The sequence below is a fragment of the Mesocricetus auratus genome, unplaced genomic scaffold (assembly GCF_017639785.1).
Source record: "Mesocricetus auratus isolate SY011 unplaced genomic scaffold, BCM_Maur_2.0 Super-Scaffold_100007, whole genome shotgun sequence".
NCBI lineage: Eukaryota > Metazoa > Chordata > Mammalia > Rodentia > Cricetidae > Mesocricetus > Mesocricetus auratus.
This window is the reverse complement of record NW_024429191.1, coordinates 78,758,805-78,774,843: the sequence shown is the minus strand read 5'-3', so window position 1 is coordinate 78,774,843 and position 16,039 is coordinate 78,758,805. Positions and strand designations below refer to the sequence as shown.

The 16,039-nt window shown below is 52.1% G+C and overlaps 1 protein-coding gene across 2 annotated transcripts; it reads right to left on the bottom strand.

Annotated features, from left to right (window-relative positions):
• Positions 1-340: 340 nt before the first annotated feature.
• Cntnap1 (contactin associated protein 1) lies at positions 341-16,022 on the bottom strand. 2 transcript variants are annotated; one of them, XM_005070149.4, is made up of 24 exons: positions 15,808-16,022; positions 14,807-14,908; positions 14,526-14,719; positions 13,985-14,132; positions 13,690-13,893; positions 12,932-13,116; positions 12,330-12,473; positions 11,289-11,550; positions 10,238-10,387; positions 9,813-9,984; positions 8,975-9,081; positions 8,745-8,864; positions 8,206-8,409; positions 7,874-8,030; positions 7,663-7,790; positions 7,191-7,376; positions 6,517-6,738; positions 5,996-6,235; positions 4,000-4,353; positions 3,752-3,879; positions 2,736-2,829; positions 2,306-2,551; positions 2,139-2,186; positions 341-1,675 (listed from the first exon to the last, which is right to left on the bottom strand). In XM_005070149.4, exons 1-24 carry the CDS (start codon positions 15,875-15,877, stop codon positions 1,389-1,391), a joined length of 4,152 nt encoding a protein of 1,383 aa, XP_005070206.1. In that variant the 5' UTR covers positions 15,878-16,022; the 3' UTR covers positions 341-1,388. The 2 variants fall into 2 exon arrangements, with proteins under 2 accessions (XP_005070206.1, XP_021082862.1); XM_021227203.2 differs by lacking the exon at positions 15,808-16,022 and adding an exon at positions 15,426-15,558.
• Positions 16,023-16,039: the final 17 nt, after the last annotated feature.

Below are 16,039 nucleotides of genomic sequence, written 5' to 3'. Positions count from 1 at the left end.
ATTGGTGGGTGTGTAGATTGGGCTTTGGTTTTTAGGGACAGGGTCTCTCTATGTATGTAGCCTTGGCTGTCTTGAAATTTGCTCTGTAGACCAGGCTGAGCTTGAACTCGGATCTACCTGCCTCTGTCTCCTGAGTGCTAGGATTAAAGGTGTGTACCATTACCACCCTCTCTATATACGTGGGTTTTAGGGACTAGAAATTTCTAAGTTCTCAGAGTAGTTCCCTTAAAAACACTCCATTCTTCATGAGTAAAATATTTAGTGGGAAGCAATAAACAAAACAAAATAAAAAACCACTCCATTTATCCCTTGGCCATGACATTAGCTACCACACACAGACTGGGGCTCTACCACTCTGCTTTATTGGACCTGCTCAGTTGAGGGCACAGTGGGTTCTGCCCTGACTTTGAGTGGAGGCCCAGCAAGCTGGGTGAGTGGCTGGCAGGACTCAGGAGACATCCAGTACAGAAGGAGCTCACTATGGACTGGGCACAGCACAGGACAGCCCACTGAGTTCTTTTTATATATAAACAGATAATTTAAAAATTAGAATAATATATAGTTTCTCTAGAGAGAGACTGTGCAACAAAAAATATATATAAAGAATATGACCTCCTGGGCAAACACAGCAGCGTCTCTGAGCAGAGGGAAGCGGGTTCCTCATGCACTGGAGGGGGCAGGCACCAAGGCTATTGCATATTTTGGAAAGGGGTGGAAGAGTGGAGAGCTGGCAAGGCAGGGTGTCTGCATTATTTTTTCTACTTGCAGGCTTTTTATGGCTTTGGCTAAAGCACATGAAGCAGCAGGAGGTACTAAAGTGCTAACCTGAGGCCTCTTGGTCTCTGTGAAAACAAAAGGGGGGTGGGGTGAGGTGGGGACAGCGATGAAGCCCTCCCTCACCCCCAGCCGAGAGGAAGCAGATGGAAGACAGCCGGTGAGCAGGGCAGGGGGAGGCTCGGGATGTGTTTTAGCAGCCTCCTCCCCCCATGCCCTGTGCAGTCCTGCAATCCCCACATCTGTCCCTGCTGATAGTATACACAGGAAAGGAGGCAATTCATCGCCCCTGCCCTCTGTCGTTAATCCCTGCCAGCAGCTGGGACAGAGATGGCAGGAAAGGCCTGTCTCAGCCCCGTGGGGCTATTCCTGTGGGGTAGGCCAACAGCCAGGAGCCTGGGGGAGAGGAATAAGCAGGGCATTGGTTTAGGCAGTGAGGCTCGGCCACTCCCTTTGGTCCCATCTGTAGCTCTGCCCACCAAACTTGGCAAGAGGGGAATCCTCCTGGTGAACAGAGCCTGCTAAGAAGAGCCAAATGTCCCTGGCAGGATAAGGGAGAGGAAGGAGTTGGGGGACTTATAGGAGTTGGACTTGGTCCCTGAAGCCCTTACAACTCATTCAGACCTGGACTCCTCCAAGATCTGAGGGAGGTTCTGGTCCCTGGGTCCTGGACCAGAGGCCGGGGCTGGGGCTGGGGCTGGGGTGGGAACCTGGGTGGGAGCTGGAGTGGGAGCAGGGGCCTGGGCTGGGCCTGAAGGAGGTAGGGGAGCTTTGCTGCCAGGATGGTAATCGTGGCTGGCCTTGGGCTCGTTGGTGTGGTAGGAGCCCTTGTAGCGATGATTCTGCAGGTAGAAGAGCACCAGCATTCCCACAAGCCCCAGCAGCAGGAAGGCTACCAAAACTGGATGGAAAAAAAAGGAACAACTCAGAGAAGGTCTTTGGGATACACACACACACACACACACACACACACACACACACACACACACACACACACTCAGCCAAAAGTGTTGTGTAAACTGCAGTGTATTACAGTGTCAGGCCATCCCTGTGTCTAGGTCTAAATTCCTGGCTTATCCCCTGCTCACTTTACTCTTTCCATATCTCTGACAGCTTCTCCGATTTCTCATTTCAATAGATGATACTGCATCTGTTTCCTCATCCTGTAACTATGGCTGCATTTTAATATTTCATTTTAATTAAAAATTTATAGCTGTCTCAAATATTAAGTCTCCGCCCAATTATATGCAGATGTTGGCATAGCCTGTCTCCCCCTTCCTTCATCTAGCCCTGAGGACAGGAACCAGGAGGGAGGTTGATAGGGTGGGCTTGGGAAAGTCAGCCTAGTGGTCAGTGGTACTCACAGCCTAAGAGTATGGCCACCCATCCGTCGTCATGGTAGTATGGGAAATCTAAAAAGGAGAAAGAAAGGGCTAGTTAGGAGACATCACCCCTGTGTTCCCAGCCATTTCCCCATCGCTGTTACCCCCTCCCTCCTTTTGTCTGTGTTCCTCTGTGTCTAGGGATTTACCTGGGGGCAGGTACCAGGGGTCAAGCTCTGGTGGCACCTCTGAGACAAGGCGTGGCATAGCTCCACAGTTAGATTCCGACAGTTCTCCCTGAACCCTCATGGCCTCCGCCAGCTCCGCAGTCATGGGGCGGGGCGTTCGGAAATGGGTCTTGAGGGGCGCCACATTGTTGAACCGGACACCGGACAGGCAGCCTGAGAAACCTGGAGTGTTGTACCGCTGGATCTCTGGGTCAATGACTCCTGTCTCTGAGGGGGAGACAGACCAGAAAGAGGGATTTGGTACACCCAGAGCCCCGCCCCTCTTCCGTCTTCATCTTCCTTATCCATTCCTGGTCCGCTCTGCTCACCACCCTCACTGCTGTTCCCACTCCCTCACTCTACTCCAGGGGCCTCATCCGAAACTCGCCCCACACCCATACAAGCAGCTTACCCATCACACGCCCCAGATACAAGGCCTTGGGTGAGTCCAGCTGGCTGTCTACCAGCAGAGAGAACTTCTGTTCTGTCAGCGGGAAGTAGTCCACCTGGTGGAGAAGGGAGGGAAGCCCTGGATGGACACAGCCAAGATCAGAAAGGAATTCACTCTACCCAAAGAATCCCTGCTCAAGGTTAACAACCCCTGGGCACAGAGGTTAGGGTTAGGGTTAGGTTTGACATGTGGCTCAAACAATTGGTTTTGACTCCTGACTCTGCAGTTTACTAGTAGTTTGACTTTTTTTTTTTTTACTACTTCTGACATTTTTATTTTATTTTATTTTTGGGGACAGGGTCTCTACATAGCCCTGGCTGTCCTGGACTCCCAGCTGCTGGGATTAAAGGCGTGCACCACAACATCCAGCTACACATTTTCTTTTTTTTACGGGGTCTGGGGTTCAGATAACAACATGCAGGAGTCATTTCTCTCCTTTTACAGCATGGATCTCAGGATCGAACTCTGGTTATCAGGTTCACGCTTTTACGCACTCGGCCATCTCACCAGCACCACATCCCCCACCTTGATATTGGGTCTCATGTAACCCAGGCTGCCCTCAGGCTTGCCATGTAGCCAGGGATGACCTCAAACTTCTGATCCTCTGCCTCAACCTCCAACATAGCGAGATCACACACCCAATCTATGCAGTGCTGCAGATGGAACCCAGGACTTCATGCATGGTAGGCGAGCACTCTGCCAACCGAGCCACATCCCTAGCTCCCGGTGGTTTGACTTTGAGAAAATCACTTGACTTCCCCACCCTGTTTACTGGTTCGTGAAATGGAGCTCAGGATAACTGCCAACCACAACTACGTCACAGAGCTGGTGTAAGGGTCTTGAGAGGTGACACATGTCAAAATCCCTCGTGTACTGAACTGTGTTTCAGACACGTAGCCATTTGACACTTTCTTGGGTGTGCCACAGCCATGATCATGAGGCTGTGACTTAACTGGCCCATCCCCTTGCACCTGTACCTGGATGAAGAGGTTTCGGTAGACCCGGGTGATGTTGACACTGTGGGGCTGGCCATCCGTTACTGGCCGCGTGGTTAGCTGGTACACGTAGGGACTGGTGCCCAACTGATACCGAAGCTGGAGGGTCCCTGTGGGGTGGGAGGAAGAACGTGGGGTCTTCTCTCAGCCCTCACAACCCCTATCTTCCAAAGGACTGGGTTAGTCATTAGTCAATAGCAATGGGAGGAAGAGCTCCAAGGAGAACTTACCATCTTCCTTGATGAGCACCGCCATGTAGTCACGTACAAAGGAGCTGACATACAGGAGGACTGCGGGAGCAGAGCTGGTACTGAAGCTAAAGGAGACCTCCTCTCCAGTGACATTGTAGACAGGCCCCCGATACCCCGGCACAGGCCGGCCAGGCCTTGGATAGTCGGGCAAGCGGTACCCAGGGCCGTGGTAGCCAGGCACATAACCTGGGGTGTCGTAGCCCGGAATATAGCCAGGCTCATAACCTGGTACAGGTCTGCTCAGCATGTGGGAGAACTCCTGGGCTGCAGAGCGCAGTGCAGACTGGAGGTTATAGCGCATCCATGTACCAGTTTCAAAGAATCCACCAATATCTGAAGCAAAGATACCAAGGTGAAGTCTCCAGATGTCTTAGTCACAAGTTCAAAGGGTCTTTATGTTACCAATGCATGCACACACCTTTAGTATCTGCCACTATTTACTTGTAGTAGAATTTTTTCCCTTTCAGTTTTGGAGTCCATTGTCTTACTTTGTAGCCCAAATTTACAATCTTTCTGTCTTACTTTGTAGCTCAAATTGACAATCCTTCTGCCTCAGTGCTTCAAGTGCTGGGATTATAGGCCTGTGCCACCCCCAGCTAGCTCTAAACAGAGTGGTCTGAGAACCCTGAAAGATGACCCAATCTCACCCCTGCGTTTTACAGGTAAGGAAACTTAAGCCCAAAGATGGGTAGTCACAGGCTGGAGAGGGCTCAGCAGTTAAAAAGCACTGGCTGCTCTTCCAGAGGACCTGGGGTGCAATTCTCAGCACCCGCATGGGAGCTCACACCTGTCTGTAACTGAGTTCCAGAACTTCTCACACCTTACATGACAAACATGCAGGCAAAACACCAGTGCACATAAAATAAAAATAAATTATTTAAAAGATGAGTAGTGACTTCCCCAAGGACACACAGTTTGTGTGGAGGGCCAGGATTAGAATTGAAATACCCTGACTATGCAATTATGTGTTGTTATTCATATTTCCCTGTATCTCCCTAGTCCACTAGACTTTGCCCACAGTCATCAACCTGCCCCAGGATTACCTTAGGCCAGCATTGGAGAAATGTAGTCTGGGTATATTGAATTTCAAGGTTCACCTCAACCAAGAATCAGCTTGTAGACATGTTTTGGGAATGCAGTGATAGGTCAGACAGGAAATGGCAGGGGGAAAAACGCACTATGAAGCCAAAGTCAATACTATAGCTAAATGTTAGTGTTTGCTGGGCAAACATGAGGACATGAATCCAATCCCTAGCACCCACACAAAAAGCTAGGTGTGATGGCACACTCTTTTTTTTTTTTTTTTTTTTTTTTTTTTTTTTGGTTTTACGAGACAGGGTTTCTCTGTATTGTTTTGGAAGCTGTCGGTCCAGCCCGGCCTGGAACTCACAGAGATCCGCCTGCCTCTGCCTCCCGAGTGCTGGGATTAATGGCGTGCGCCACCACCGCCCAGCTGATGGCACACTCTTGTAATCCCATTGCTGGAGAGGCAGAGGCAAGATGATCTTTGGGGCACACCGTCTATCTAATTGGTGAGTTTCAGGTCCCAGTGAGAGACCCTGTTTGAAAACACAAGGCAGATACACCTAAAGAAACAATACCTGAGGTTGACCTCTGGCTTCCACACATGTGTACATGCACCATACACGCACACACACATACACACAAAGTCGACGTGCACGGGGTACGGGAGCGACCTGGATGACCTTGATGGCAGTGGTAGATGGGGAAATTATTTGCTTAATGTTGGGGCTCTTGTAGCGTCAGGCTCTATCATCACTCGCTTTTCCTTTATGCCTTTGGAGTCAGCCAGCATCTTCAGATGCCCGATTGCCCCATTTAAGAGCTCAGAAGTTTACTAACAATTCTAACTTTCCAAACTGCTGACCTGTATTCCCTTCTCTTCCCTTCCCTCTGACCTCCCATCATGCCCTAAGACTCCCATGCCCCCGCCCCCATAACCAGCAGCACTGACCATGATTGCAATATGGCCCATCAAAAGCCGTGAGGTCACAGTCACATGTGTAGTAGCTGTATCGCTCCACACAGCGTCCTCCATGGAAACAGGGGAACCGGGGGTGGGTGCAGCGGCCCGTGCAGTTGGGGAAGGTGCCCTCAGAGGCATTGGCACGGCCCTCCAGGTTCAGAGTCACTCCGTTCAGACGCATGGCCCTCAAGCAGCCCACAAAAGGGCGCCTCTTAAGCTCTGCAGACCCTGGTCAGGAATAAATGGAGAGGTTGGGAGATGTGGCTCAAAGGTAAAGCAACCAAGGACCTCCCCCAAAATGACTGTAGAGTCAAAGATAGGACTAATGGGGATGGAGGCAGGGGGGCTGGGAGGCCAGAGTAGGATGTAAGGGACTGGAGATCTGATCCCTTGGCTCACTCTGGGGCACAGAAGATTGAAACAGGGGCTCCTGGAAACATGGAAGCATGACCAATGAGGATGTAGGAGTGTCATGGAGGCTCTCTCCCTGCCCCTGGGTTGCTGCTCACCAACATAGAGGGGCTGGTCATACTCCAGCCAGATGTAGGTCTGCAGGGGCATGGGCCGTAGCACCCAGGGCCGATGGTCCACTCGCAGCCGGGCCTGCTTCACATTGATTTCAGCCCGGACCAGATGCCATTCATCGTCATTGAACTCAAAGTCATCTGAGTGCACTGTCAGGTTCTCATCCCCATTGCCGATATCAAAGGCGAAGACTACATCCCGGGATGCTGGACAGTGTGACAGTGGGTAAGAGGAAAAGGGGACTCTGACCTCCAAAACCCCTCACAGCATTCTTGCCCAGTCACAGTCTCTCTCCTCACCTAAGGGATGCCCTCCAAATAGTCCTCCCCTTTGTCAGAAACCTACAAATGGCTCAAAACCACACGACCCGTTTCCCAGATTTGCAGGTTAACTAGAATCAACTTCCCAGCTCACATGCTTAGGCTAGAAGCATAGCTAGAGATGATTGAGACCTCAAGGACTAGCTCCCTTCTTCACCGAAGCAAAGCCTATGCCAAAAGTGACTGTGGTCACACAGGCAGACATCAGGACAGGAAGTCTAGGGTCCAGAGTCATCTCAGACCTGCCATCTCTCAGAAGGGTTGGCTGACTGTCTTGTTCCCTAACAGCCTCCTGAGTCGTCCCATGCGTCCACGTCCCCCCTAGTCTGCATACTCACTGTTGAGTTCTACCCGCACATATGGTCGGCGCCACTGGCAGAAGGGGCCCCCCATGTTCTCTAGAAAGACGCCTGAGGGAGCCGAGGTCCTAAAGTAGAAGGAGACATCGAGGCTGTGGTTGGCACGGATTGGGGGGAAGCGCAGCGCAGCTCCGGTGTGGAAGGAGATGGTATTCCAGGAATTGCCTGCGGAAAACAGTGAGGGAAGCCTTGTTAAGGGAACAGGCTGGGGGAGTAAAGGACCCCAGTGGGCAGAGGCTTGAAGGACAGGATGGGGAGAGGTAGGGAGGCTGAAGAGGAACTAAGGGATGGGGTGAATGGAGAGTAAGGAGCAGGAGAACAATGAACGTAAGGCTCAGACCACAGCAGGAGTATCTGGTCATGTGACCTAGAGATCCCCAGTGGGTCAGGTGATCTAGGTTTTGGAAACAGTGAATGCTGGAAGGGTACACCAAAGGTGTCTGCCACTCACGGTCCCCATAACAGCGCAGAGGCCTCAGGAAGAACTGAGCTTCAGAACTGGACCGGTTTGTATCGCCTACCACTATCTGAGTGACAGGCAGATGGTCCACGAAGGTCAGCAGCCCCTTGTCCGTTCTCCTGTGGGAACAAGATACAGTTACTCAACCCTGCCTCTCAGCTGCTACTAGAGTCCTGGAAATCCCGCCCTCCTGTGCCCTCACCACTGTGGCTGGTCGGCATCACAATTGCAGTGCAGGGCAGGGTCCACACAGCTCCGGTCCAGTCCACAGGCACAGCGCTTGATCCCAGGCTGCGAGCCTCCCCAGTAAAAGTGCTGCTCCTCATTTCGGCCAATCCAAAAGCTGTAGGGGTAGCCTCCTGGGGAAGATGCCAAGCAGCTTCCAGGCCCTGCCCCTCCATCAGCCTCTGGGCTCCTCATTCCCAGGTGCAAGCAGCCCTGACCCTGTTCGACTCCTCCTGCAGCTCCTCACCCCCCCACCCAAGGCTCTCCTCCAGCTAGCTATGCCTTTCCCTCCCTGCCGCCAGGCTCAACCTGCGGTATTGAGCAGCCGGGAATTGTAGCAGGAGAACTCGATCCACTGCTCACAGTGCTGGGAAGCATTGGCCAGAGCACTGACTTCCTCCCAGGAGGCATTCCAGTATTGGATGGCCCCCAGGAAGGGCCGCTCCATGCTGGAACCTGTCACTCGAGTTGTCCATAGCCTGTCATGCCGCACAACTGTCCATGCTCGGTTCTCTGGAAGAGAGGGTACAGAGCTTTGCCTGGACATGAACACTGGCTGTCTCCCTGCTTAACAACCCCAGCCCTACTGCCATCTAGAGCTAACAAAAGTGGCCAGACACTTCGCTGCAGCCCAGCCTTGGGCCTTCCACCTTGGTAAAACGGCAGCTGGAATGGCCAGAAGTTGGAATTTAACTGTAAGGCTACATTACAAAATTGTAGGTGTCTCGCATCCACACTGTCCTTTATTCCAACTACAGTTTCATCTTGTCTCCTCCTACAGTTTCCCTGGCCCCTGCATCTTGTACATTGGCTGGTCAATCCTGCACCCCCACCCATCAAAGCCTTACCTCGGATATCACAATATACTACAAATGGCTTCAAAGGGCCACTGCCATCAGGATCAATGGTGAAGTTTCCAGAAGTTTTCCCACTGAGTCGATAGGCCTCACAAGATTCCTTGTACAAAGCTAGAGGGGTTAAGGAGGCAATTGTGGAGCTAGAAGAGTTGTCATCTGTACCATCGCCAGCAGCTTCCTGATCCCCAACAACCTTCCCTTGACTCTCCCATCCAGCTTACGTTCATGGCAGGTAACTCCCTTGTAGCCAGTGAGTTCACAGTAGCAGATGAAGTCATCCCAAGACTGGTAGCAGCGTCCATCATGCTCACACATGTTAGGGCTGCATCTGGGCAAGGGGTCGACACCAATGGAAGGAGGCTTGAAAGGAGGTCATTCCAGTTTCCAGAACTGTCTTCCCTTCTCCCAAAAGAAGGGAAAGTACCCAGCCCCTGTCAGACAAAAACCTTAGGACTGAGCCGGGCGTTGGTGGCACACGCCTTTAATCCCAGCACTCGGGAGGCAGAGGCAGGCGGATCTCTGTGAGTTCGAGACCAGCCTGGACTACCAAGCGAGTTCCAGGACAGCCTCCAAAGCCACAGAGAAACCCTGTCTCGAAAACCAAAAAAACAAAAAAAAAAAACCAAAAAAACCCTTAGGACTGAATAGACACTTTCTTTCAATCCTGGGCACCTGTAACTTTATAGGAAGAAATAGAAAAGAGGTCAGAGGTCAAGGAAAAAATCTGTGTGTGTGTTGGGGGGGATGCTGACATAAGGAGGAGAAGGGAGATTATTTTAAAAAGAAAAAGCCAGTCAGGTGGTGGTGGTGTCAAATGCCCTTAATCCCAGCACTTGGGAGGCAGAGACAGGCAGATCTCAGTGAGTTTGAGGCCAGCCTGGTCTACAAAGTGAATTCTGGGACAGCCAGGGCTGTTACACAGAGAAACCCTGTCTCAAAAAACCAAAAAAAAAAAAAAAAAAAAAAAAGGAAAAAAAGTAAGAAAAAGCAAAAGCCATCCTGACTACATGGAAATGGGCTTTGGAGGGGTCGTTTGTTAGGGAGATGACCTTGTGATACCTGTCTGTGATGCCACATGTGTCAAAGAGGACCTCAGCAAAGTAGCCAAGCCTCCGGAACTCCACCAGAGTCAGGTTGACCAGCTGACCATCCACCTTGAGCAATTCCATACAGCCATGAAATGCTGTCTGGTTGGAGTGGCAGCCCCATCGACTGGCTGGTTTGGGACAACCTGCAGCAACCACATGTATTAGGCCCCTCCCAGGAGAGAACCCAGAAACCCTCCCCTGGGAAAATGCCAAGAGGGAGCCAAATATAAATGACGAAAGGATGCTAGAACCAAAGTACAAATAATGACTAATGACCTACACCCCACAGCCCCAAAGGTGAAACAGAGTTTGGTTCCTTCAATACTCTCATATGGCCCTATCAGAGAGATAGGACCTTCCCACCCCGAGACAGGGCAAAGCTGCCCCCCCATTTACCGCCAAAGAAGTATGAAGTCCCTGTGCGGATCAGCAGTGGGGATGAAACCCTGACCTCTGCCCCCTCCACATCATCAATACTGATGACTGCATGGTTTTCCTGTGCCACAAAGTTCACCTCGTGCCAGAAGCCATCATTCAGGCGGTACCCTGGACAAGAAAGGAGAGTGGTGTGAGTGGGTGGAAGCAGTAGCCCTAATTATAAGGGAAGATTGGTCTGGGGGGGGTAGTCTTTAATTTTTTTTCTTTGTAATTGTGTGCATGAGTGCAATACTTTGGGAAGCCAGAAGAGGGAGGTGGAGCCCCTGGAGTTGGAGTTACAGGGGCTGGAGAGCTGTTGAGTAGCTAAACTTACTGTCATTGCACAACACAGAAGTTGGGTTCCAGCCCCCTTGTTGTGTTTTGAGACAGGTCTCTCTGTATCTCAGGCTGGCCTGGCACTCACTATGTAGCCCTGACTGGCCTCAAAATTGTGGTTTTCCTACCTTGGCCTCCCAGATGCGGGGATTACAGGCATAAATCACCACAAACCACATATGCTCTCACACACACACACACACACACACACACACACGCACGCACGCACGCACGCACGCACGCACACGTGAGAAGATGTTATTTTTGTTGTTGTTTTGTTTTGTTTTTGAGACAGGGTTTCTCTGTAGCTTTGGAGCCTGTCCTGGAGTCCTGGAACTTATTCTATAGACCAGGCTGACCTCGAACTCACAGAGATCCACCTGTCTCTGCTTCCTGAGTGCTGGGATTAAAGGCGTGGGCCACCACCGCCCAGGGAAATGTTAGGGAGTGGGGAAGCAGCAGCCCTACTCTGGTCCCAACAGTAATCTAAAAGCACCCCATTGTTACACTTCTCTCCCTGTGCAGAGGTACCCCTTATGGCTCTCTTCACTGTCAATAACCTTAGTCATTGACATAGTGTGCAAAATTGGAAATAACTGGCAAATATCTCTAGGAATCCCCCAGAATCGGAGAATGCCGGTTTCTTCCGGATCTCACCCTTCTCTAGCCTGCCGTGTCTCCCAGAGCCCCTCACCAGCAGCAAACTGAAGCTTCTTGCGGCCAGTCTGTGCGATGGATACGTTGACTTGCCCTTCGCTTAGCATCAGCTCCACGTGACCCAGTCCATCCCCCAAACGAGAGTAAAGGAGCAGCCCCGTGAGGTCCCAGGTACGGAAGCGAAAGGAGACTGCAAAGCGGCCACGGCGAGGAAAACCAGGCACTTGGACGAAGTTGTGAGGGCCTCCAAAGTTGATGGGGTGTGGAACGGGATCCAAGCAACGGAAAGCCACATTACCCTAGAAGGGAATGGATAGATCCATCAGGACACGGAGGCCAGATAAGCACCGTTAATATTCTCACTGGGTTGAGACCCAGTCCAGAGTGGAGTTAAGACGTCCGGCCAAGGCCCTTCCCATCCGCTGTAAATATGTATGCGTTTGTGGAAGGATCCCAAACAAGCCTGCCCTGAGGACTCTGCTCCCTTGCAAATTTTTTATCACTGATTCCACTGTTCACAAAGCAAAAAAATGTCTCTCTTGTAGTGCTAAGGGCAAATATAGCACAAGACGAATTTAGCATGTGCGCATGCTCCCGAGTTGACCAAAGAGGAGAGCATATCAAAAGACTTCCAGTTCAAGTCCTTACCCTGTCACTTTGGAGTCACATGCTCCTGGTCAAACTGCTCCCAGCCTCTGTACCCCATTTTCCTCATCTGCTAACTAATGAGGCAACTGGGTGGTTCTCAGCTTCTTTATTTTGTTTGTTGTTTGTTTGTTTTTCAAGACAGGGTTTCTCTGTGTAGCCTTGGCTGTCCTGGTACTTGCTCTATAGACCAGATCCGCCTGCCTCCCCAGTGGTGGGGTTAAAGGTGTGTGCATCACCACCACCCAGGAGGTCACAGCCTCTTAACTAAGGGGTGAATGGCACTTCATCTCTGAGTTCTTGGTACTCCCCCCTAGGCCTGAGAATCTGATTGTTGAGAGTGGATCTCATCCCAAACCTCTTTGCTTCCAGTCCCTTGGCTTTCCAAGTAACTTCAGCTTCCCTGTTTTCCCAGTATCCCCTGCCCACTAGCCTCGAAGGTGATCCGTGAATGGCGCCGCACAGCCAGGTCTGCGATGTTGATCCGGTTGTAGATCACATTTTCTATGCAGCCACGGAAGTTATGCCGATAGGCCAGGTTCTTACGCGCAGCACCCACCAGACCCCCGATGAATATCTGTGGGAAGCGGGTGAAAAGAGGTTTCCCTGGGCTTGGGGGAGTGCCTCCTTTTCCTGTGCGCATGCACAGTAAGTTCCCTTTCCACCGTACTGGGCCTGGCTTTCAGAAAGACTTGGAAAGCATTTCCTTAGGGTGAGTGCTAAAGCTTGCTCTTAGGTTTGACCCTCAATGCCACCACTAGTTGGCTGTAGGCCTTCAACAGGTTAAATTGTCGGTCTTAAATACTTATAATGCAGATGGAGACAGGATCTTTATCAACAGCACAGAATTATGGGAATTCTACTTTCCTTGATCCCCCAAATCTGAATTTCTAGACCCATCATAGTAGATCTGGGGTGAGGACTAGAACAATGACAACAAGAAGAAAAGTCTCTCTAGCATGTGGGGGTGGGATGGGGAATAGACCCCCCTTTACCCATTGTCATACCCCAAAATGGTGCCCCACCCTTGGTCACCTCATTGTCCAGATTCAGCCTCTCAAAGTCGCCATTGAGCACAAAGCGATGGACGTAACCATCCAGGGTGAGATTTGCATCTCGGCCATATCGGTCCACTCTCACATAGTGCCAGCTGAGGTCGTTAAGGACACCGCCAGCACTCACTGTGGTGTGACCGGGTCTTGGTTGGATCGGGCTGCTGCCTGAGGGCAGGACAGGGCAGGACTGAGTGAGACTCCAGCAGGCCCCAGCTCCCAAGCCAGCAGCAGCTCCCAACACAGAGTACCCAATCAAAGCCTAGAGTGGAGAGGTGCCCATTGACAAGTGTGCAGCCGGTCAGCCTCTCCAGGCTTCTTTGGCTATCTGTAAAAGCCTGAGTAGGATAACTGCTTGTATCTCATCACAAGGGTGTTAAGAAAAGCAAATGAGCCGGGCGTTGGTGGCGCACGCCTTTAATCCCAGCACTCGGGACAGGCAGATCTCTGTGAGTTCGACGCCAGCCTGGTCTACAGAGTGAGTTCCAGGACAGCCTCCAAAACAATACAGAGAAACCCTGTCTCGAAAAACCAAAAAAAAAAAAAAAAAAAAAAAAAAGAAAAAGAAAAGAAAAGCAAATGAGCTACAAAATCATTTTGTGTTTGTTTACCATGCCTTGTTCAAGGTCACACAGCTGGTAAGCCAAATCCAGTTCTCCTGACTTCAAGCCCACTGTTTTGCTAGCATCAAGGGGAAGACCCAGCTTGGGCAGGGCAGCACTCTGGGGTCCCCAAGCTCACCCAGGCTCATGTGCAGCAGCAGGTGCGCCCCCTGCAGTTCAAGCGTCACATAATCCCCCTGGGCGCCCTCGGTGTGCAGCAACAGCCCATCCTTCTCCTCTGTCTTGAAACTAAATGCGAACACGTCCCAAAGACTTTGGCTGACCCCTCGCGGGAAGCGGTACGAGATGGCATCATCACCGTCAAAGTATAGTATGTCAGACTCTGTGCGAAGGACAATGGGTGGGAGGGGGGGGCCCGGGAGACGATCCCCTCTCAGGTTCCTTGCCCCCACTCCCCACCTCCACACCCTTACTGTAGGGACAGCCGTAGATGCCCAGCCGCAGGCCGATCTTGCCGCGCGGGTTCCAGGCCAGTGGCACGATGCGGATGTAGCGAGCGGTGAAGTGGTAGTGCAGATCATGGCGTACCACCGCGGACTCATTGACGTTTCCGAAGAAGGTCTGCGGGGGTTGGGAAAAGTAGTAACCAAGTCCCTACCCTCAGCATCCCCTGCCGCGTGATGGCTTTCAACCCTTGCCAAACGGGAGTTCACCCCACCTCCCCTGCCTCCATGATTGTATACGGACTAGTTTCCCTGGTCTAGAGTGTCCTATTCTTTCTGCAAAGCGCAAATCTAATGCCACCATCTCCAGGAAGCTGTCCTAGGTTTTGCCCTAAAGTGTGTTAAACCTTGTAATTGGCGAGAAACAGTCTGAGCTGGACTAAATCTCAAGAGTAGTTGTCCTCACCTGTGCTTCATGCTGTCCCCTCCCCTTCCCTTCAGGCTAGTGCCCAGCCCAGGGCCCAGAGCAGGGGAGGCTCCCCAAATGTGTGTGCCTGGGCACCGAGAGTACCGCGTTGTGCCCTTGTTGGTAGAATGGTGTCCAGCTGTCCACACGGTCCCCGTAGAGCAGCATATAACGTGTGACCCAATCCCAAGAATTAAAGGCTCCTTGCGTGGCCACAGCCCGGATCCGGTGCTTCTTCATTAAGTCTATCTGGAGCCAGGGATTCGGGTCCCCAATCCGGGGCGACCATCCACTGATGCCTACAGAAAGGTCAAGGGCTTTTACCACCCACTATCATTTCTCAGCTCTCTGGAGTCCTCCTCCCTTCCCTGGCTGGGCAAGCTCACCGTGCAACCGGGCAAAGCGGGCTGTAGTAAAGAGCCCATAGTAGGAGGAGGCGCCCAGGGACCGTGCATACAGAGGCCCCACCAGCTCCTCATTGCAGCCATCTGTGGGGGTAGAGGGAGGATGATGAGCTTGTTAGCATGGCCCCTCTTCTAAAGGTTGTCCTTCTTCCCAATTGAAGCTGCTCTTCACTGCCCCCCAGTGGTAGAGTCAACCCAACCTTAAAGCTGTGCCCTTAACCTAGGCTTCAGCAACAGGGGCTCCCGCGGGGGAGCTTACCTTCTCCTACGGTATAACTCTTTGCCTCGACCTACAGAGCCAAAGCCAGATCCTTCCTTCCCCTTCCTGCCCTGACTCAGTACCCCCTAAACACAATCCCAAAACTCCAGCGAATTTAAGAATCTAAATGGGCCTCAGAACACCTAATTAACCCCAGCCTTACCATCAATCGCGTTCATCAGCCCTCCGCGACCAAAACATGCACCAATCCCCAAATCAGGTTTTGCTCTCAATCTAGCCACTTCCCAATCTCATTCGTAGCACCATCCTTGGCCTTAGTCAGGGTCAATATCTCCTATTTGGATTCTAGCCATAAAACCCAGCCCCAGCCACAAAACCTACCTAGTCCCTGGGTCAGCTCCAAATTCCAGGCCCAGCCCCTCAAGGAAAAACCTCAACTCTAGCCTGGGTCACCAGTACCGCACTTATAGCCAACCCTAACCTCAAACCCAGGCACTGGCTGCCGCTTGGATTAACAGCTTCAAATCCCCTGGGCTGACTGGTTCCTCGGCTCAGAGCCCAGCCCCAACCCGGGGCGCGCGCACAGCAGTCTCGGAGCTGCATTGCGGAGCGCTGGGAGAGGCAGGAAAAGATGGGAGCGAGCCGGCGCCAGGCGGCCAGGGAGGACCGGCGACCACCCAGCCGCAATGCGGCGAGGGACTCACCTTGCAAAAGCTCGGAACCCCTGCACCCAACCCCGACTGCCTCTGAGACTAGCACTCACAGTAGCCCCAGCCCCGAGCTCCAGAGACCACAGCGGCGATCAGGATGCTGAAGAGCGGGAGGAGACTCATAATGCAGCGCTGACCAGACCTGGTTGTCTGTCTTCCTGTGCCCTGCTCCTGCTAGGGCTCCAGTTGTGGCTCGGGCCCCCAGTTTTTCTCCTGGGGTTCGCGGCCGACCTTCGTCCTCACCCACCCTTCCCTCTCTCCTAACCCCCCAATCTCTCTCGCTCT

Excerpts from the sequence above, each read along its gene's own strand:
- Cntnap1 (XM_005070149.4), bottom strand. The coding sequence starts at position 15,877 with ATGAGTCTCCTCCCGCTCTTCAGCATCCTGATCGCCGCTGTGGTCTCT. Across the intron at positions 8,865-8,974 it reads GGGAGTTACCTGCCATGAAC|CTTTGTACAAGGAATCTTGT; the intron begins GTAAGCTGGATG and ends TAACCCCTCTAG. Across the intron at positions 7,377-7,662 it reads TCTGCGCTGTTATGGGGACC|GCAATTCCTGGAATACCATC; the intron begins GTGAGTGGCAGA and ends TGTTTTCCGCAG.